Source organism: Hyperolius riggenbachi, chromosome 8 (assembly GCF_040937935.1).
Source record: "Hyperolius riggenbachi isolate aHypRig1 chromosome 8, aHypRig1.pri, whole genome shotgun sequence".
NCBI classification, from domain to species: Eukaryota; Metazoa; Chordata; class Amphibia; order Anura; family Hyperoliidae; genus Hyperolius; species Hyperolius riggenbachi.
Window position 1 is genome coordinate 195,464,193 of NC_090653.1, and position 23,763 is coordinate 195,487,955.

At 46.1% G+C, this 23,763-nt stretch overlaps 1 protein-coding gene across 3 annotated transcripts in view; it reads right to left on the bottom strand.

Moving 5' to 3' along the window:
* Positions 1-23,763, bottom strand: part of DRP2 (dystrophin related protein 2) — a 697,048-nt gene that overhangs the window by 131,028 nt on the left and 542,257 nt on the right. For all 3 annotated transcript variants that reach the window (XM_068248074.1, XM_068248073.1, XM_068248072.1), the window contains one exon: positions 17,552-17,801. In XM_068248074.1, the coding sequence (XP_068104175.1) occupies positions 17,552-17,801 (250 nt within the window). The remainder of the gene's footprint in view (positions 1-17,551; positions 17,802-23,763) is intronic.

A 23,763-nucleotide genomic window follows, 5' to 3' on the forward strand; every position in this document is an offset into this window, starting at 1 on the left:
CGCCGCAAACAGCTGGATAACAACAGCAGCACCTACCTCTCTGACTCCTTCTCCTCCAACGCATCTCAAAGCTGTACCTCATCCGGAAATGCTAACCCAGCACCAGCAGCAGTAGGATCGTGGAAGCAGTGCAGCACAGCTGTTGGCATGCGTCAGCAAGCGTTGCTGAAGCTGATCTGCCTTGGGGATAAGCAGCACACAGGGGAGGAAATTTGGAGGGGAATAAAGGAACAGACGGATTTGTGGCTGGCACCGCTGGACCTGAAACCGGGCATGAAGCTAGACACCTGGCACGAACTGGCAATGTACGCAATAGAGGTGCTGGCTTGCCCGGCAGCCAGCGTTATGTCGGAACGCTGTTTCAGTGCTGCCGGAGGCATCATCACAGATCGGCGTATCCGCCTCTCCACAGAAAATGCAGACCGTCTGACTCAAATTAAAATGAATCAATCCTGGATTGGAAACGACTACGCAACACTCCTGGACCCCAACCAAGTAACATGACCGATGAACATCTGGGATGGTTTAGCGTTTCCGGTCCCTGTTTATTGAACCTCTCATCTGTATTACATTTATGACTGCATGGCGGCAAAAAGCATTGCTGCTATATCCGCACGCTTTTTGTCCTCATGCAAGGCCTGGGTTGTTGTGTCTCACAAAGCGTGGCCTTCTCCTCCTGCGCCTCCTCCTGTTCCATCACGTGTGCTGCTGCTGCTGCTGGGTTACCGTTGCCGCGTGGTCCCTGTTTATTGAACCTCTTATCTTTATTACATTTATGACTACATGGCGGTACAAAGCATGCTATCCGCACGCTTTTTGTCCTCATGCAAGGCCTGGGTTGTTGTGTCTCACAAAGCGTGGCCTTCTCCTCCTGCGCCTCCTCCTGTTCCATCACGTGTGCTGCTGCTGGGTTAGCGTTGCCGCGTGGTCCCTGTTTATTGAACCACTTATCTTTATTACATTTATGACTGCATGGTGGTACAAAGCATGCTATCCGCACGCTTCTTGTCCTCATGCAAGGCCTGGGTTGTTGTGTCTCAAAGCGTGGCCTTCTCCTCCTGCGCCACCCTCCTCCTGTTCCATCACGTGTGCTGCTGCTGGGTTAGCATTACCGGTCCCTTTTCCTGGAACCTCTTATATGTATTACATTTATGACTGCATGCCGACAAAAAGCATGTTACCTGTGCAAAGAAAACAGACATTTCCCGCATTTAAAAGACAGTTTTCCCTTTGAAACTTTAAAATCGATTTTCTCAAAAACTATAAGCTCTTTTTGCTAAATTTTTTTTCCTCTTGTACCCACTCCCAAGGTGCACATACCCTGTAAATTTGGGGTATGTAGCATATAAGGAGGCTTTACAAAGCACAAAAGTTCGGGTCCCCATTGACTTCCATTATGTTCGGAGTTCGGGTCGAACACCCGAACATCGCGGCCATGTTCGGCCTGTTCGGCCCGAACCCGAACATCTAGATGTTCGCCCAACACTAGCTAAGGGGCCCAACGTCCTATTCACAGGTCATTTTGAGGCATTTGTTTTCTAGACTACTCCTCACGGTTTAGGGCCCCTAAAATGCCAGGGCAGTATAGGAACCTCACAAGTGACCCCATTTAAGAAAGAAGACACCCCAAGATATTCTGTTAGGTGTATGGTGAGTTCATAGAAGATTTTATTTTTTGTCACAAGTTAGTGAAAAATGACACTTGGTGAAAAAACAATAAACATCAATTTCCGCTAACTTTTGACAAAAAAATAAAATCTTCTATGAACTCGTCATACACCTAACAGAATACCTTGGGGTTTCTTTTTTCTAAAATGGGGTCACTTGTGGGGTTCCTATACTGCCCTGGCATTTTACGGGCCCTAAACCGTGAGTAGTCTGGAAACCAAATTTCTCAAAATGACTGTTCAGGGGGCAAATTTTGTGGAACTGGTCATAAGCAGGGTGGCCTCTTAGATGACAGGTTGTATTGGGCCTGATCTGATGGATAGGAGTACTAGGGGGGTGACAGGAGGTGATTGATGGGTGTCTCAGAGGGTGGTTAGAGGGGAAAATAGATGCAATCAATGCACTGGGGAGGTGATCGGAAGGGGGTCTGAGGGGGATCTGAGGGTTTGGCCGAGTGATCAGGAGCCCACACGGGGCAAATTAGGGCCTGATCTGATGAGTAGGTGTGCTAGGGGGTGACAGGTGGTGACAGGAGGTGATTGATGGGTGTCTCAAGGTGTGATTAGAGGGGGGAAATAGATGCAAGCAATGCACTGGCGAGGTGATCAGGGCTGGGGTCTGAGGGTGTGGGCGGGTGATTGGGTGCCCTAGGGGCAGATTAGGGTCTAATCTGATGGGTAACAGTGACAGGTGGTGATAGGGGGTGATTGATGGGTGATTGATGGGTAATTAGTGGGTGTTTAGGGTAGAGAACAGATGTAAACACTGCACTTGGGAGGTGATCTGACGTCGGATCTGTGGGCGATCTATTGGTGTGGGTGGGTGATCAGATTGCCCGCAAGGGGCAGGTTAGGGGCAGATTGATGGGTGGCAGTGACAGGGGGTGATTGATGGGTGATTGACAGGTGATCAGTGGGTTATTACAGGGAAGAACAGTTGTAAGATCCTCCTCCTCCTCCGGAGGGAAGGAGGGAATAACACTTCCTGATAGATGTATACACATGCAAGATGTTATAAAGTAGTTTAGGCCTGAAATTCAACATTCAATGTGATTTCTGACCTTAAAACAGTGGTTTGTGTCAAATATAGGTTTTTTATTGAGACTTATGACGTGTATCCCACTGAACCATGTCTCCGTCCAGGTTTTAGCTTGAAACATCTTCTCCATCATTTTTCTAGCCAGCATAATTTTTTCTAAATTTCCAAGTTCGCCTCTCCATTGAAGTCTATTGCAATTCGCGAAAGTTCGTGCGAACCGAACTTTCGCGTTAGGTTCACGAACCTAAAATCGGAGGTTCGGCCCATCTCTAATGTTCGCAAACTTTTTTCGCATGTTCCAGTTTGAGGTTCGCGAACCAAAATCGGAGGTTCGCAACAACTCTAACAGAGAGATATCCTACAGTACTTTCAATCACAAATACAGTTGCAAGCTAAGCACTGCTTATGATACACAGTGTGCTGGCTTGCTTGCAATAGTTTGAAGAGTATAGTAGATCTACAAGGGCTAGCAACTGACTGTGGCCTGTATGCAGTGTGTAATCCACACAGATATCAATAACAGACACAGTAGCAAGCTAAGCACAGCTTATAATGATAGACCGTGTGCTGGCTTGTAATAGATAGAAAAGGATAGTAGTACTGCAAGGCCCAGTAGGGACTGTGACACACACACACACACACACACACACACACACACACACACACACACACACACACACACACACTATGAGCCCTCAAAAGAGCTTTTGTTTTGGGGTGCTTTCAGCAATAATGTCCCTGTCTCTCTGTGGGCTGTATGCAGTGTGTCACCCACAAAGAGAGCTATGGTATAGTAAGTTAAATCACATAAATACAGTGGAAAGATATGCACTGGTATAATACAGTGTGCTGGGCCTGGCACAGTACAGCAAGGGCCAGCTGTGACAGGGCTGTATCTATGCAGTGTCACCTACAAAAAGAGCTATGATATAGTAAGTTAAATCACCCAAATACAGTGAAAAGATATGCACTGGTGGTTTACAGTGTGCTGGCGGACTACAGCAAGGGCCAGCTGGCAACTGTGGGCTGTATCTATGCAGTGTCACCTATAAAGAGAGCTATGGTATAGTAAGTTAAAGCTTACAAATACAGTGGAAATATATACACTGGTATAATACAGTGTGCTGGGCCTGGCACATTACAGCAAGGGTCAGCTGGCAACTGTGAGCTGTATCTATGCAGTGTCACCCACAAAGAGAGCTATGGTATAGTAATTTAAATCACACAAATACAGTGGAAAGATATGCAGTGGTGGCAATACAGTGTGCTGGTGGACTACAGCAAGGGCCAGCTGAGACTGTGGGCTGTATCTATGTAGTGTCACCTACAAAGAGAACTAAGATATTGTAAGTTAAATCACACAAATACAGTGGAAAGATATGCACTGGTATAACGCAGTGTGCTGGCGGGCGGACTACAAATGCCAGCTGGCAACTGTGGGCTGTATCTATGCAGTGTCACCCACAAAGAGAGCTATGGTATAGTAAGTTAAGTCACACAAATACAGTGGAAAGATATGCACTGGTGGTAATACAGTGTGCTGGCAGACTACAGCAAGGGCCAGCTGAGACTGTGGGCTGTATCTATGCAGTGTCACCCACTAAGAGAGCTATGGTATAGTAAGTTAAAGTTTACAAAGACAGTGGAAAGATATGCACTGGTGGTAATACAGTGTGCTGGGCCTGGCACAGTACAGCAAGGGCCAGCTGCGACAGGGCTGTATCTATGCAGTGTCAGTGTCACACACACAAAAAAAAAAGAATAGAACAATATGAACCCTCAAAAGGGCTTTTGTTTTCGGGTGCTTTCAGCAATAAAGAACAAACTAGCTCACTGTCCCTGTCACTCTGTGCGCTGTATGCAGTGTGTCACCCACAAAGAGAGACATGGTATAGTAAGTTAAATCACACAAATACAGTGGAAAGCTATGCACTGGTGGCAATACAGTGTGCTGGCGGACTACAGCAAGGGCCAGCTGGTAACTGTGGGCTGTATCTATGCAGTGTCACCCACAAAGAGAGCTATGGTATAGTAAGTTATTAAATGCAGGAGACCAGGGTTCTAATCTCAGCTCTGCAATTAAATTCATTGTCTATCTCACCTTTTGCTTTAATTTCCCACACTATCCATACAATAGGGGTGGTCACAATAAAGTTATAGACATATATCAAAATAATAATGTTTTGTGTCCACCCAAGGGATTGCTATTTAAGAATTAGCCTTTATTTAGCACAAATACAAAAGTAATAAACAATTCCGCCCTAAAAACAATTAAAATGAAGGACCTGCGGAGCGCTCCTCACTCATACAGCCTAGCAAGCCGCACTCATCCCATCCACACTGGTACCGGTACCAATCCGACGTAACTCAGAGCGGGGAGACAGAGGCAGCCAGGCTGTAGCAGAAGCCCATTCCTCCAGCCTAGCAAGGACTCTCCAGCACAGGTACAGTCACTTCACCTTGCTCAGTCGGTCCGGCCAGTATCTCACCAGTCCCAAACGATTCCGGTCCTGTTCCCCGGATTTGTCGTACAAGCAGGGTGTTCACCTGTTCACCTCTCTACCCAGCCGCGCGTCCGCGGCGGGGAGTGGTGGCGTGCTGATGCGATAGTGGGGGTCCTTCCAGCTGAGAGCTTCAAGTTTTTGGGAGCGCACAGATCACATCACGGGTTAAGCCCCGCCCACTGACGCGTTGCGTCCGCCCACCGCGGACTTCATCAGAGTGTATGACGTGTGGGCCAGGCGGAGCTGCAATACTTATGCACTTTTTTTGCTGGATCAGGGCCCATCCCCTCGAACGCTACCATGGTAACCTCCACAGCCTTTCAGAAGCGGCACAGATTCCTCAGCCACTCATTGACGCTGCACACATCTGAGTAGGTTCACTTTCCAAGCCCGTGACGTCTTTTTGGCCTTATGCACTTACAGAGGACGTTTTTCTGACATTTATTTGGCATTTATTTAGCATTTATTCATCATCTGTTTGTCTCCATGCTGCCGACCATACGCATCTCATGCCAGGAGGATTTCTCCAAAGGTTGCTTATAAAAACACTCTGTAGTCCAACTCCTGGTTAAGACCATTTGGGGACAACGTATTTAGAAGGTAGATCCACCTGCATTCTTGCTGTAATAGGACCTGTTCTCTGTCTCCACCCCTCCTGTTATTGTTTAACCTGTAGAATCCCTTAAATTTGAATCCAGCAGTTGACCCATTGTGGTTACTCCAGAAATGTTCTGCTAGGAAGCTCCTGTATTCCCCGTTCAATTTTTTACCACACTTTATGTTACTTATGTGTTCAGAGATCCGAGTTTTTAATTTTCTTGTTGTCATTCCGATATAAATTAGTGGACACGGGCACTTGATCAAATACAGTACCCACTCTGAATTACAGTTTATGAAACTGCGAATTTTCCACATTTTCTGCAATTGCGGTGACTCAAACGTCTCACTCACCTCTGCATATTCACATACGGTACAGTTCCCACACGTGAACATTCCATTCGGTACCCTTCTACTCAACCAGTTTGATTTTGGCAGTAGGTCCGAGTGCACTAACTGGTCTCTCAAGTTTGGGGCTCTCCGAGCAACCATCTGTGGGTAAGGGCCCACTACTGGTCCTATCTGGGGATCTAATTTTAGAATCGGCCAATGTCGTGCCAGACTATCCCTCATCCTCCCCCAATTTGAATTAAACTGGGAGATGAATCTTGGGCACTCAGCATTTTCCCTTTGCTGTTTTCTTCCATTACACAATAGATTACTACGTGTGGTTTGTACTGCCCTTTCTGCTCCGGAGCATAACACCTCATGCTGGTATCCGCGAGCCCGGAACCTATCATACATCCCGATCGCCTCATCATGGAAATCACAATCTTCCGAGCAGTTCCTGCGTATGCGCAGGAACTGACCGACCGGTATCCCGTTTTTTAATTGCCGAGGGTGATGGCTGGTGGCGTGGAGGAGGGTATTCCCTGCTGTGGGCTTTCGAAAGGTTGACGTGCGCAGCTCACCACTGGCATCCCAGCTGACAAGCAAGTCAAGGAAAGCAATTTCGGACATGCTGTATGTATATGTGAGGCCAATGTTCCGCTGATTATGATTCAACAATTCCATGAACCGCTCCAACTCTTTCTCATCCCCCCTCCACACCACCAGCACATCATCAATAAAACGAAGCCAGACCTTAACATGCCTGTCAAACATCGGCATTGGATAGACATCGCATCGCTCCCATTGGCCCAGGTGTAAACAGGCATAGGCTGGTGCGCAAGCCGCGCCCATCGACGTGCCGCGCACCTGCCTATAATGGGTATCCCCAAACATAAAGCAGTTATGCTCCAGAACATATCTCATTGCTCTTACCACAAAGTCATTGTGTATGGGTATTTCAGGGAAAGTGTCCTTCAAAAAGAACTCCAATGCCTGCAGTCCTACCTCGTGGGGGATCGACGTGTATAGACTTTCCACGTCGATTCCCACGAGTATGTCGCCAGGTTCCACAGCCAGGCCATCAATTAGACGCAACACATCCCTCGAATCCTGAACATAGGAAGGTAGGGATGTTACCAGGCCCTTAATTTTTTGGTCTATCCATTTCGACAGCTTTTTCGTAGGGCCATTAATTGCACTCACTATCGGCCTGCCGGGTGGCTTGTTGACATTTTTGTGGACTTTGGGGATCAGATATAAAACAGGGATTCTGTAAGAGTCTATTTTTAGAAATTGAATTTCTTGTTCATCAATGATTCCTTCCTCCCCCGCGTCATCAATCCACTCAGTTACTCCATGTACGACTCGCTCATATGGACTGCTTCGCAGTCGCACATATGTGTTAGAGTCAGACAATTGTCTACTTGCTTCTTCCAAGTAGAGTTCCCGTGACCACAATACCACATTTCCCCCCTTGTCACTAGGGCGCACTATGATGTCCTCTGCTCGTTTTAATTCTTCGAGTGCATTCCGTTCCCCTCGTGTTAAGTTATCACGCCCCATTTGGGCCCATTCAATCGACCTGAGATCCTGTGTTACCAGGTCAACAAAAATGCCCAATGCAGAGTTTGAATAAGGTGATGGCATATATTTTGATTTGTTTTTGCAACCTGTATGTTCTATTAACTGGCTTTCACCACCATGTGGATTTTCAAATTCCACATCGTGTCCAGCTTGATCCTTTAGTTCATCCAGAACTCTTAGTGCCTCACGGTCACCTAACGTCCATTCAGGAACTTTCATTGCCATTTCACCTCCATCTTCAGAGGGCTGGCCCTTACTGTCCTTCTCTACATACATAGATTTTAACAAAATCTTCCGTGCAAACATCTGTAAATCTTTTTGGGCGGTGAACCCATCGCCACCCAAAACTGGAGAAAAACTCAAACCCTTACCAAGGAGGGAAATGTGGTCAGGCCCTAGGGGAAAATCAGATAAATTGATTATATTTAAAGCTGACGTATTCTGCGTATCTACCTGTTACAAAGCACCTGAAGGGCCTACCAGGGTTTGCCCCTCATTTGCATTCATGTTGTCACTTACGGTTTTTTGCCCCGCCGTGGTGGTTGTACCCGTAATATAGGCTTCAAATGCTGCTCTCTCTTTTTCTTTCTGCCTCTCCTGTTTCCTTTTTCTTGCTTCTTTCTTTGATCTACGCCGCTGTCTGCGTCGTCTTCGCCTAAAAAAACAACCGATTTTCCCGAGGTTGATGACGAAGGGGAGTCCAGATTCTCCTCACTATCCCCTTCTCCTCGACCTTTTCTTGGCCTACTACCTGATCTAGATCGTTGGCTCCCAGGGAGATACAAGAAGTACTCCCCCTCCTTCCACTCCTCAAGATCTTTCTGGTATTTTGCTTGCTTGTCCTTTTTAATTGTCTTTTGTATACGCTCGACTTCACCTTTTAGCAGATTATTTAATTTAATAAACAGTGGGTGGTCCTTGTAAGGTTCTAAACTTGAAATGCTCAGACCTACTGCCTCTTTAATTTCTTGGACCTGGATTGTTTCCTCCTCTATAATCAATCCTAACACCACAAATCCGTGAGAGATACAAGCTATCTTCCACTTGGGGAGAAAACGATCATTCCGTAGATGGTCAGCCGGGATGACCTTCTCCCTAATTCCCCACGGTAAAACTTTTGCCTCTCTGTATGATTCTAACGTGGACACGTTCCACTTCCTCCGCAAAAGTTTCAGTGTTAGCTTTCTATGCTGTCTACATAATTTTTTAATTGTCTGGTCAGTATTGGAGACCTCTACAGGTGTCTCGGTGACTTTAAAAGTGGCCTCAATATCAAGATGAATCTCATCCGACAGTGCATATGCCATACCAGCAATGTTAAATATAGCGGCTATTATACAACAAATAGGGAGAGACTGTATACCTTTATCAACCATGCAATTAAATTCACTGTCTATCTCACCTTTTGCTTTAATTTCCCACACTATCCATACAATAGGGGTGGTCACAATAAAGTTATAGACATATATCAAAATAATAATGTTTTGTGTCCACCCAGGGGATTGCTATTTAAGAATTAGCCTTTATTTAGCACAAATACAAAAGTAATAAACAATTCCGCCCTAAAAACAATTAAAATGAAGGACCTGCGGAGCGCTCCTCACTCATACAGCCTAGCAAGCCGCACTCATCCCATCCACACTGGTACCGGTACCAATCCGACGTAACTCAGAGCGGGGAGACAGAGGCAGCCAGGCTGTAGCAGAAGCCCATTCCTCCAGCCTAGCAAGGACTCTCCAGCACAGGTACAGTCACTTCACCTTGCTCAGTCGGTCCGGCCAGTATCTCACCAGTCCCAAACGATTCCGGTCCTGTTCCCCGGATTTGCCCGTACAAGCAGGGTGTTCACCTGTTCACCTCTCTACCCAGCCGCGCGTCCGCGGCGGGGAGTGGTGGCGTGCTGATGCGATAGTGGGGGTCCTTCCAGCTGAGAGCTTCAAGTTTTTGGGAGCGCACAGATCACATCACGGGTTAAGCCCCGCCCACTGACGCGTTGCGTCCGCCCACCGCGGACTTCATCAGAGTGTATGACGTGTGGGCCAGGCGGAGCTGCAATACTTATGCACTTTTTTTGCTGGATCAGGGCCCATCCCCTCGAACGCTACCATGGTAACCTCCACAGCCTTTCAGAAGTGGCACAGATTCCTCAGCCACTCATTGACGCTGCACACATCTGAGTAGGTTCACTTTCCAAGCCCGTGACGTCTTTTTGGCCTTATGCACTTACAGAGGACGTTTTCCTGACATTTATTTGGCATTTATTTAGCATTTATTCATCATCTGTTTGTCTCCATGCTGCCGACCATACACATCTCATGCCAGGAGGATTTCTCCAAAGGTTGCTTATAAAAACACTCTGTAGTCCAACTCCTGGTTAAGACCATTTGGGGACAACGTATTTAGAAGGTAGATCCACCTGCATTCTTGCTGTAATAGGACCTGTTCTCTGTCTCCACCCCTCCTGTTATTGTTTAACCTGTAGAATCCCTTAAATTTGAATCCAGCAGTTGACCCATTGTGGTTACTCCAGAAATGTTCTGCTAGGGAGCTCCTGTATTCCCCGTTCAATTTTTTACCACACTTTATGTTACTTATGTGTTCAGAGATCCGAGTTTTTAATTTTCTTGTTGTCATTCCGATATAAATTAGTGGACACGGGCACTTGATCAAATACAGTACCCACTCTGAATTACAGTTTATGAAACTGCAAATTTTCCACATTTTCTGCAATTGCGGTGACTCAAACGTCTCACTCACCTCTGCATATTCACATACGGTACAGTTCCCACACGTGAACATTCCATTCGGTACCCTTCTACTCAACCAGTTTGATTTTGGCAGTAGGTCCGAGTGCACTAACTGGTCTCTCAAGTTTGGGGCTCTCCGAGCAACCATCTGTGGGTAAGGGCCCACTACTGGTCCTATCTGGGGATCTAATTTTAGAATCGGCCAATGTCGTGCCAGACTATCCCTCATCCTCCCCCAATTTGAATTAAACTGGGAGATGAATCTTGGGCACTCAGCATTTTCCCTTTGCTGTTTTCTTCCACTACACAATAGATTACTACGTGTGGTTTGTACTGCCCTTTCTGCTCCGGAGCATAACACCTCATGCTGGTATCCGCGAGCCCGGAACCTATCATACATCCCGATCGCCTCATCATGGAAATCACAATCTTCCGAGCAGTTCCTGCGTATGCGCAGGAACTGACCGACCGGTATCCCGTTTTTTAATTGCCGAGGGTGATGGCTGGTGGCGTGGAGGAGGGTATTCCCTGCTGTGGGCTTTCGAAAGGTTGACGTGCGCAGCTCACCACTGGCATCCCGTCTGACAAGCAAGTCAAGGAAAGCAATTTCGGACATGCTGTATGTATATGTGAGGCCAATGTTCCGCTGATTATGATTCAACAATTCCATGAACCGCTCCAACTCTTTCTCATCCCCCCTCCACACCACCAGCACATCATCAATAAAACGAAGCCAGACCTTAACATGCCTGTCAAACATCGGCATTGGATAGACATCGCATCGCTCCCATTGGCCCAGGTGTAAACAGGCATAGGCTGGTGCGCAAGCCGCGCCCATCGATGTGCCGCGCACCTGCCTATAATGGGTATCCCCAAACATAAAGCAGTTATGCTCCAGAACATATCTCATTGCTCTTACCACAAAGTCATTGTGTATGGGTATTTCAGGGAAAGTGTCCTTCAAAAAGAACTCCAATGCCTGCAGTCCCACCTCGTGGGGGATCGACGTGTATAGACTTTCCACGTCGATTCCCACGAGTATGTCGCCAGGTTCCACAGCCAGGCCATCAATTAGACGCAACACATCCCTCGAATCCTGAACATAGGAAGGTAGGGATGTTACCAGGCCCTTAATTTTTTGGTCTATCCATTTCGACAGTGTCTCCGTAGGGCCATTAATTGCACTCACTATCGGCCTGCCGGGTGGCTTGTTGACATTTTTGTGGACTTTGGGGATCCGATATAAAACAGGGATTCTGTAAGAGTCTATTTTTAGAAATTGAATTTCTTGTTCATCAATGATTCCTTCCTCCCCCGCGTCATCAATCCACTCAGTTACTCCATGTACGACTCGCTCATATAGACTGCTTCGCAGTCGCACATATGTGTTAGAGTCAGACAATTGTCTACTTGCTTCTTCCAAGTAGAGTTCCCGTGACCACAATACCACATTTCCCCCCTTGTCACTAGGGCGCACTATGATGTCCTCTGCTCGTTTTAATTCTTCGAGTGCATTCCGTTCCCCTCGTGTTAAGTTATCACGCCCCATTTGGGCCCATTCAATCGACCTGAGATCCTGTGTTACCAGGTCAACAAAAATGCCCAATGCAGAGTTTGAATAAGGTGATGGCATATATTTTGATTTGTTTTTGCAACCTGTATGTTCTATTAACTGGCTTTCACCACCATGTGGATTTTCAAATTCCACATCGTGTCCAGCTTGATCCTTTAGTTCATCCAGAACTCTTAGTGCCTCACGGTCACCTAACGTCCATTCAGGAACTTTCATTGCCATTTCACCTCCATCTTCAGAGGGCTGGCCCTCACTGTCCTTCTCTACATACATAGATTTTAACAAATTCTTCCGTGCAAACATCTGTAAATCTTTTTGGGCGGTGAACCCATCGCCACCCAAAACTGGAGAAAAAACTTCTAATCTCAGCTCTGCCTGTTCAGTAAGCCAGCACCTATTCGGTAGGGGACCTTAGGCAAGTCTCCCTAACACTGCTACTGCCTATAGAGCGCGTCCTAGTGGCTGCAGCTCTGGCGCTTTAAGTCCGCCAGGAGAAATAATAAGATATAAGTGTTCTGTGTTTGTTTGTTTGTTTGTTTGTAAATCACACAAATACAGTGGAAAGATATGCACTGGTGGTCATACAGTGTGTGGGTGGACTACAGCAAGAGCCAGCTGGCAACTGAGGGGTGTATGTATGCAGCGTCACCCACAAAGAGAGCTATGGTATAGTAAGTTAAATCACACAAATACAGTTTAAAGATATGCACTAGTATAATACAGTGTGCTGGTGGGCGGACTACAAATGCCAGCTGGCAACTGTGGGCTGTATCTATGCAGTGTCACCCACAAAGAGAGCTATGGTATAGTAAATTAAATCACACAAATACAGTGGAAATACATGAATTGGTATAATACAGTCGGCTGGCAGGTAGACTACAAATGCCAGCTGGCAACTGTGATCTGTATCTATACAGTGTCACCCACAAAGAGAGATATGGTATAGTAAGTTAAATCACACAAATACAGTGGAAAGATATGCACTGGTGGTCATACAGTGTGTGGGCGGACTACAGCAAGAGCCAGCTGGCAACTGAGGGGTGTATCTATGCAGTGTCACCCACAAAGAGAGCTATGGTATAGTAAGTTAAATCACACAAATACAGTTTAAAGATATGCACTAGTATAATACAGTGTGCTGGCGGGTGGACTACAAATGCCAGTTGGCAACTGTGGGCTGTATCTATGCAGTGTCATCCACAAAGAGAGCTATGGGATAGTAAGTTAAAGGAATACTATCGATGTATGCATTTATTTTTAAATGTTGTATGTTGTAGCACACATTAGAACAAGTACTAGGAGCAATTTGATTCCTCACCCAGCTGTTCCTCTCAGCTGTAAAATCCTCTGTCAGTTTTAGATACAAAATGTATCTAATATTGACGGCTCCCAGAGGGCTAGACCATGTTTCTGTACAGGGGAGTTGCTATCAACTCCTCAGTTCATAGTTTAATTATCACCTTGCTGAAAGAATCTTATTGATATGGTGGTAAGGGGTAAAAGATTCTAGCAATGTGTGTTTATTATCTTTGCTTCTCTTGACTGATATAGATACTAATAATGCTAATAGTAAACAGTGGTCTGCCCCTCTCAGCAGCTTGTTAAGTGGATGCAGCCTGGAGTAAATCATCACAAGCAGGCAGCCAGGCAACCAGTCTAGGTGTAAACACAGACTAGTGTTATAGCTAGTTATATTCGAGTAATATTCCAGCTCATTTAGTTATCTGTTACCACCTCAGATCAGCCCATTTCTCCTCATGTCTCCTGCATGCTGTGAGTGACACAGTGAAATATATTTGTGAGCTGTGTGAGAAATGAATTTTTAAGCAGGGATAGAGGGAGAGAGACCTGGATGAATAAATAAAGTGCCCCTAGCACTAGTGGTAATGTGTTCACTAATATAGAGTATTAAAAAAAAGTTGTTTCAATCGATAGTATTCCTTTAAATCACACAAATACAGTGGAAAGACATGAATTGGTATAATACAGTGTGCTGGCAGGTGGACTACAAATGCCAGCTGGCAACTGTGATCTGTATCTATACAGTGTCACCCACAAAGAGAGCTAAGGTATAGTAAGTTAAATCACACAAATACAGTGGAAAGATATGCACTGCTGGTAATACAGTGTGCTAGGCCTGGCACAGTACAGAAATGGCCAGCTGCGACAGGGCTGTATCTATGCAGTGTCAGTGTCACACACACACACACACGCACACGCACACGCGCACACACACACACACACACACACACACACACACACACACACACACACACACACCAGAAGAATATAAGCCCTCAAAAGAGCTTTTTTGGGGAGCTTTCAGAAACAAATTTCAGCGGGAAGCAAGCTAACAAGCGCATAACTAACGCTTTCCCTATCTATCCAGCAATGTCTCTCCCTTCCTCTCACTACAGCAGCAGACAGAGCCTGAGAAAAAGGCAGACGCTGCTGTGTTTTTATAGGGGGGTGGGGGTCCAGGAGGGAGTGCAGCCTGCAGGGCCGGTTTAAGCCACACGGGGGCCCTGGGGCAAAAGTAGCTTGGGGCCCCCCTACATCCTCCCCCCAGCGAAGTCAGCCCCCGAACCGACTGCTGCCCTTCGTGGTCTCGCATAGACTTCTTCCATGGCCCCCGCACATTGGGCTTGATTCACAAAGCGGTGCAAACTGTTTAGCACGGGAGTGCTAAACAGTTAGCACGTGAAGTGCTTTTCGCTGACTTTTGCGCGCGCAAAGTGCCGCGATTCGCGCGATCGCGGCACTTTGCGCGTGCAAAAGTCCGCGAAAAGCACTTCACGTGCTAACTGTTTAGCACACTCGTGCTAAACAGTTTGCACCGCTTTGTGAATCAAGCCCATTGTGTAGCTCAGCTGCCTTGTAATAACTCACCTGTATCATCTGCTCCATCCTGTGCTTTGCCTTCAGCCCTGCTGCCTGTGTCTCCTCCATCCAGCACATGTTACATGTAAATAACATGCACAGGGTCATAGAGGCAAGGAGTGTGGCTGAACAGGGAGTACAGGATGGAGCTGCTGCAGGGACAGGTGAGTTATTACAAGACAGATGGGTAGGGGTATAACTACATCAGGCCCCTCTGCAGAGATTTGTTGGTGGACACCCCCCTTGGACCAGAATAAACATACATATATCCAGGCACATCGCCTCTAGTTAGGACATTAAATAAATTATTAGGGAAAGGGAGGTGCTGAAGGGTGTGTGGCTAGAAACAGAAAAAATCAATTAACCCTTCGCACACTCACATGCAAATGTTCAAACAAATGCATTCACAGATTTACTCATCCAGGCACAACTGTTATCCCTACAGCTAAATTAAAAGCCAGGGTTTTAGTTCACAGAAGAATGCATTCTTATGCTTAGTCACCTATACTGCGTAGAAGTACCCAGGTAAACATAGGTGTCCTAACTCTGGCCCTGTAACATGCATAGTGCAGACATGCAAACACATTCATTGCATCAAACCTATCAATGGATTAGGAGCACACATCCTAACTTCCTCTCCTGGGAAAGACAGTGCATCTTATCAATCGCACAAGGGAGCTAACATTATGTGTCCATGTGCACCATGCGCATACACCAGCATAAGCTGTCTGCATGCTGACAAACATACAGGGGAAGGGGGAGTGCACCGAATTGGACCCTAGCCACCAGAATAGAGACATACCAGCAGAATCAATCAGTAAAGAAAATATGAGTGTCGCCCAAGAATGTCCCACAAAGCTACGTATGCCATGTTCCAACAAGCTATTCAGTCAACTATTCAGACATTTAAAAAAATCACCAGGATTGCACTTTTATGTAGCTTTCCTGTATAACAAGAAGACACAGCCAGCACTAGGGAAAGAGGGAAGCAAAGGTGAATGAGGGAAGGCTGGTGCCAACCAAGAGGGCCTCTGAGCGTTTTTCAAATCAACAGTGATTTGAAAAGCGCTTGGCTAATGTTACCCTATGACGGTGTTCTCATAGCAGCGTTGAGATTTTTTCAAAATCACAAACACACTGCATGTAGCATTTTTTTGAGTGATTCATTCAAAAATCACTCTGAAAATCGTTTCCAAAAATCGCACTCACAAATTGCTAGCCATTGCTATTGCGATTTTAGCGTGTACTAGCCCAGAGAGAGGAGGAGTGGAGAGAAATTGAGAATAGCCTGAGATGGAGCAGAGAGCTTATCTTTATTGCAGTCCCACACCACACAGAGGCTACTTCCCTGTAATAGGATTCCTGTCCCTGCCAGTCTCTAACACAAGTCAGAAAGCAGCCCTCCTTGAGTCTAGGGACTGTCAAAAACTTTTCAACTTGTATAACACCTTATCCACACATGCAGTCATTACAACAATAGGGAGAGACAAGACAGATGTTTGCCCACGGACCCTCCAGGCAAGCTCTGCATCATGCTGTGTATATTTACCAGCTTGCCTGCCCTCTAATTGCACTTTTATCAGCTAGCCTTGTGTTCCACATTGCCTTACAACAACAAACCTGAATACACCAGACACCAGACCCTAAATCACTGAATGTAAGGTGGCCTGGGGGGAGATGGCCCCCCTTCCCCCCTGGCCAGTGTGGGTCTGCCTGCCACTGCAGCTGAGCTGAACATGCAGGCATATGGGAACAGTCTGAAAGACCACCTGGGGGCCAAGGATTGATGTCGAATGGGGTAGGCCGCTGATTCTAAGGTATACACATCTGTGTGTTCCTCCTCCCCAGGAACACCCGAGTTTGTAGGAATTTGCCTGAAACTGATAAACATATGTAACAAGTGGGCGATTCAGCCACTACTGCAGCCAAGGATTGATGTTGAATGGGGTAGGCAGCTGATTCTAAGGTATACACATCTGTGTGTTCCTCCTCCCCAGGGACACCCGAGTTTGTAGGAATCTGCCTGAAACTGACAAACATATGTAACAAGTGGGCGATTTAGCCACTACTGCAGCCAAGGATTGGCGTTGAATGGGGTAGGCAGCTGATTCTAAGGTATACACATCTGTGTGTTCCTCCTCCCCAGGGACACCCGAGTTTGTAGGAATCTGCCTGAAACTGACAAACATATGTAACAAGTGGGCGATTCAGCCACTACTACAGCCAAGGATTGATGTTGAATGGGGTAGGCAGCTGTGGGGAGTATACTGGCACATGCAGACCACAAAGATCAATGCCTGGCGATGTGCATTGGTGCATTGGTGCATTGAAAGCATCCCAGCACCCTGCTGGCAGCTGCATGGCGGTTTGCCAGATTCGCCTGGTCGCAAACTTTTGTGGAAATTTGCTTTCGAGGCTCACAAACAGAAAATATCATGTTTGCTACATCACTATTGCACCGTTGGGGTCCTGGTTTCTCTAAATCTTGCAGATTCTCGGAAACCACCAAGAATCAATATTCCACTACTATTGTTCAGCATTCATCTATGTTCATTACAATTTTATAATGAATTTAAAAATTTCTGCCACATTTGAGGCAATTTGTTTATCACATTCAGTATCTTCACTACCTGTAGTAGTAGTTCCCTGAGGCGATGTAGTTGGGACTCAAGTTGCTTGTTATGATCTTCCAGTATCTGCATACGAGTCTCAAGACGATTTTTGTGGTGTCTTAGTATTCGTGCCTCGCTCAATAGTTCCTCGCTTTGTGCATCTCCACTGGCGCTGCCTTCTGAATTAGCTGATACTTCTCCAAGTACTATGTCTTCCCCTGCCTCTGTATGTCGCCATTTCAGTCGTTTCAATTCCCCTTGCAAAATTCTGCAGAGAAAAAACATACTTATATTAAATTAAGTTTATCTTATGTAGGAAAAATGAAGCACGTCTCAGAGACTGAGCAGCATTGGGTTACTCAGTATATGATTTCCAAAAAGTAGTACTACTGACCAATACTGATTGTTATTATTTATAGCAATTATTACAGTATAATTATTACACTGTTATTGAGCCTTTCAATCTGCCCCCTCCCCCTCTATTTTTATTAAGTAGTCCAGGTGATATACACAATTTAGTTGTATATTTTTATAATCTTTAAAGCATCTTTATAGGATTCCCTGGCATGCAGGCAATGTAACAGGCCATGGTACCTAGCGGTGATACCACGGCTGTAAATAAACACCAACAGCAGGAGGTTCCGGACAGCAGTTGTGAAGCCCACATTGTGTCCAATACACAACTGGGACAGCACAGTTTTCAACCCAGACACCTCAGAAATATAGGAGGAGGAGTGATGTGTGGCAGTGGGCAATGTAACGGGCCATGGCACCTAGCGTTGGTACCACGGTTGTAAATAAACACCAACAGCAGGAGGTTCCGGACAGCAGTCGTGAAGCCCACATTGTGTCCAATACACAACTGGGACAGCACAGTTTTCAACCCAGACACCTCAGAAATATATATATATATATATATATATATATATATATATATATATATATATATATATATATATATATATTTTACAACAAAATGTAGCTATTGTAGTGGCGCAATAGCTAGTGGCGCATGGCAGCAGCGCATAATTCTGTGGATCCTGGCGGTGGGAACACAGACAGCAGGAGGTTAAATACAGCAGCAGGAGGAGGAGGAGTGACGTGTGGTAGCAGGCAATGTAACGGGTCGTGGTACCTAGCGGTGGTACCACGGCTGTAAATAAACACCAACAGCAGGAGGTTACGGACAGCAGTCGTGAAGCCCACATTGTGTCCAATACACAACTGGGACAGCACAGTTTTCAACCTAGACACCTCAGAAATATATATATATATATATATATATATATATATATATATATATATATATATATATTTTTTTTTTTTATTTTTTTTTTTTTTTTTTTTTTACAACAAAATGTAGCTATTGTAGTGGTGTAATAGCTAGTGGCGCATGGCAGCAGCGCATAATTCTGTGGACCTTGGCAGTGGGAACACAGACAGCAGGAGGTTAAATACAGCAGCAGCAGGAGGAGGAGTGACGTGTGGCAGCAGGCAATGTAACGGGCCATGGTACCTAGGGGTGGTACCACAGCTATAAATAAACACCAATAGCAGGAGGTTTCGGACAGCAGTTGTGAAGCCCACATTGGGCTTGATTTACAAAACGGTGCTAACTTTAGCACTGGCCCTTAGCACGTCTAAACTCAGTTGAAATGTGGGAAGTAGTGATCGTGCGCAAAGTACCGCGTGCAAAGTCTTGCGCGCGCACTGCACAGAGCGCATGGCGCTAAAGCCTATGGGACTTAGCGCGCGCATAGGACTTTGCGCGCGCAAAACTTTGCGTGCGGTACTTTGCGCACGATCTGATTGAGAAAACTGGTGCTAACCTACTTAGCACCCTGGTTAGCGCGCCTTAAGACTTTAGACGTGCTAAGTAGGTTAGCACCTCTTAGTAAATCAAGCCCATTGTGTCCAATACACAACTGGGACAGCACAGTTTTCAATCCAGACACCTCAGAAATATATATATATTTTTTTACAACAAAAAGTAGCTATTGTAGTGGCTTAATAGCTAGTGGCGCATGGCAGCAGTGCATAATTCTGTTGATCCTGGCAGTGGGAACACAGACAGCAGGAGGTTAAATACAGCAGCAGGAGGAAGAGGAGTGAAGTGCGGCAGCAGGCAATATAACGGGCCATGGTACAGTGGGTTGCAAAAGTATTCGGCCCCCTTGAAGTTTTCCACATTTTGTCACATTACTGCCACAAACATGAATCAATTGTATTGGAATTCCACGTGAAAGACCAATACAAAGTAGTGTACACGTGAGAGGTGGAACAAAAATCATACATGATGCCAAACATTTTTTACAAATAAATAACTGCAAAGTGGGGTGTGCATAATTATTCAGCCCCCTTTGGTCTGAGTGCAGTCAGTTGCGCGTGGTGGTAGAGGCTGAAGCAGCAGGCTGTGGCTCCTGCCTTTTACGCCCTGTGCCGGTCACCATGCTGCTGCCACGCCTCTGTGCCAGAGACGCCTCCTCCTCTGATGACGAGCTGCCTTCACCCAACTGTGGTGGTGGCACATAAGGACGGTCCCCCACCTCATCATCATCATCATCCCCAAACATCTCCTCTGAGCCCTCAACCAACTCCTCTACCCCAACATCCCCTACATCAGGCCCCTCCTCCTCCTCATGAAACTCCTCCACATCATACTCCTCCTCCTCCTTGCATGCCCCCATCATCTCCTCCTCAAACTGTTCCACAACATCCCTCAAAACGCTTGTGGTCCCTAGGGTGAAGAGCGAGCTCAGTGAGGGCAGGCTGGTCGCTGGGGTCGACGTGACTTCAAGCGGTGGTGGAGGCCTGCTGTGGACCAGAGTGCTGGTGGTGGCACTGGTGGCAATGGTCTCGCTGGTGCTGGAGGTCTGGCTGGAAACGGTGGCTTGCTGCTCCGCCATCATTTCCACAACAGCCTGCGCCTGATTCTCTGCAATGGGCCGGGGGCTGCTGCTGTGCCTCTGCTCCTTCCTCCACAACTCTGCGGTCAGTGGCTGGCGGCGGACCAGTCACAGACCTGCTGGTGCTGCCAGTGGCTGCAGCAATGGCGCTGCCTCTCCTGGTGGTGCCTCGCCCTCTACCTCTGCCAGTCATTGTGCAATAATATACAAACACAATAAGAAAAGCAAAAAATATATATAATAAAGGGCGGTAAAGGATGTAAACTTAAATAAAGACTCTGGGTTGGTAGTGACTGGTGGTGAGTGACAAAAAAAAGTTTTTTTTTTCTTTAATAGTAGTAGTACCAACAGTAGTGTAGTCTACAGTAGTCGATAACTAACTTGTGTGACAGACAGTGACAACTAAAAGCCTGTCACACACGGACGCAATCAATAGGGTCAGGCAAATGACAGTCACAGATCACAACAGATGCTGGCCTGGCTTAGTGGCCAATGGCCTGTGAAGTGACTATTACACATTAGTAGTGAAGCCTGCGGGACTAAATAAACTCACAGACTATAGCAGTACAAATTATGTAAACCAGTACGTAGGTAACAACTAATTATAACCCCTAGTAGTAGTGTAGTAGTCGATAACTAACTTGTGTGACAGACATTGAGTGACAATAAAAGTCTGTCACACACGGACGCAATCAACAGAGTCGGGCAGATGACAGTCACAGATCATAACAGATGCTGGTCTGCAGGGCCGTATCTCTTAAGAGGCACCCGTGGGCCGGTGCCATGGGCGGCCCCTTGGGGGGGGGGGCGGCCATCTAATGCTTATTTATTTAACTTCTTTTTTATTGTATTTTTAAAAAATTAATGAAAAAAAACCTTTTTTTGCGGGGGGGGGGGGGGGGGGGGTTGGCGACGGAGACAGGAGCGGCACACACATGGAGGGGAACTTTCTCCACCCTCCAGCAGAGTAGTAGCGGCCGGCCGGGGAAATTTCCCGACGCTGGAGGAAGACTCTGCATGCCGCTGGCTGGTCTGAGCAGTGACGTCACCAGACCAGGCAGCGGCATGCAGAGATGGATTCCCTCGCGCGCCGGGAAGAAGAGGTGGGATGTTCTCCGGCCGCTGCCCCTGGACTGGAATCGTCTCTGGCTGCACTGACTGGAAGGGGGAGCGGGAGCTTCAGGTGAGGGAGGGGACGTCCCTGCTTCCCTGCTACTCTGTGCCTGCTCCACCTTCCAGGCTACCTAAACTGGGGGACTCTTTTTATATCTACTTCCTAAACTGGGGCATTTATATATTTACTTCCTAAACTGGGGACACCTACATACCGACTTCCTAAACTGGGGGACACCTACATACCTACTTCCTAAACTGGGGGACACCTACATACCTACTTCCTAAACAGGGGGACACCTACATACCTACTTCCTAAACTGGGGGACACCTACATACCTACTTCCTAAACTGGGGGACACCTATATACCTACTTCCTAAACTGGGGGACACCTACATACCTACTTCCTAAACTGGGGGACACCTACATACCTACTTCCTAAACTGGGGGACACCTACATACCTACTTCCTAAACTGGGGGACACCTATATATATATATATATACTACCTAAACTGGGGGACACCTACATACCTACTTCCTAAACTGGGGGACACCTATATATATATATATATATATGTATATATATATATATATATATATATATATATATATATATATATACTACCTAAACTGGGGGACACTTATATACCTACTTCCTAAACTGGGGGACACCTGTATATATATATATACTACCTAAACTGGGAGACACCTGTATACCTACTACCTAAACTGGGGGACACCTGTATACCGACTACCTAAACTGGGGGACACCTATATACCTACTTCTTAAACTGGGGGACACCTATATACCTACTACCTAAACTGGGGGACACCTGTATACCTACTACCTAAACTGGAGGACACCTATATACCAACTTCCTAAACTGGGGACACCTATTATTTTGAGGTGTTATGCAGCCCTCTGTGCGATTTTCTGCTGAAATGCTGCCCACGTTGCGATTATTTTCTGGTGAAATGCTGCCCATGGTACGACTATTTTGTGGTTAAATGCTGCCCACTGTACGATCATTTTCTGGTGAAATGTTACCCAGGGTGCGATTATTTTCTGGGGAAATGCTGTCCACTGTACGATTATTTTCTGGTGAAATGTTGCACTCATTGCGATTATTCTCTGGTGAAATGGTGCACTCATTGCGATTATTCTCTGGTGAAATGTTGCACTCATTACGATTATTCTCTGGTGAAATGCTGCCCACTGTATGATTGTTATCTGGTGAAATATAGCACTCATTGCTGAAATGTTGTACTCATTGTGATTATTCTCTGGTGAAACGCTCCACTCATTGCGATTATTCTCTGGTGAAATGCTGCACTCATTGCGATTATTCTCTGGTGAAATGCTGCACTCATTGCGATTATTCTCTGGTGAAATGTTGCACTCATTGCGATTATTCTCTGGTGAAATGCTGCCTACTGTATGATTGTTATCTGGTGAAATATAGCACTCATTGCTGAAATGTTGCACTCATTGCATTTATTTTCTGCTGAAATGTTGCACTCATTGCGTTTATTTTCTGCTGAAATGTTGCACTCATTGCGTTTATTCTCTGTGTAAATGTTGCACTCATTGCATTTATTTTCTGGTGAAATGTTGCCCACATTGCGATTATTTTATGGTGAAACATTGCTGCATTACGATTATTTTATGGTGAAATGCTGCCCCATTACAATTATTTTATAGTGAAACGCTGCCCCATTACAATTATTTGGCACCTATGGGGGGCCCCATCCAAATTTTCGCAAGGGGGCCCAGTGATTTCTAGTTACGCCCCTGACTACTACCTAAACTGGGGATACCTATAGACTTGGCTATCTATACTGGGGACACCTATAGTATGTCTATATTGGGGACACTTATAGACCTGGCTACTTTATACTGATACTAATTATTTATATTACGCAGCGCTGTACAGAGTATGTATTGTCTTGTCACTAGCTGTCCCACAGAGGGGCTCACAATCTAATCCCTACCATAGTCATATGTGTATGTATGTATGTATTGTAGTCTAGGGCCAATTTTTAGGGGGAAGCCAATTAACTTATCCGTATCGTATGGTATTGGGATGTGGGAGGAAACCAGAGTGCCTGGAGGAAACCCACGTAGACACGGGAGAACATACAAACTCCTTGCAGATGTTGACCTGGCTGGGATTCGAACCGGGAACCCAGTGCTGCAATGTAAGAGCGC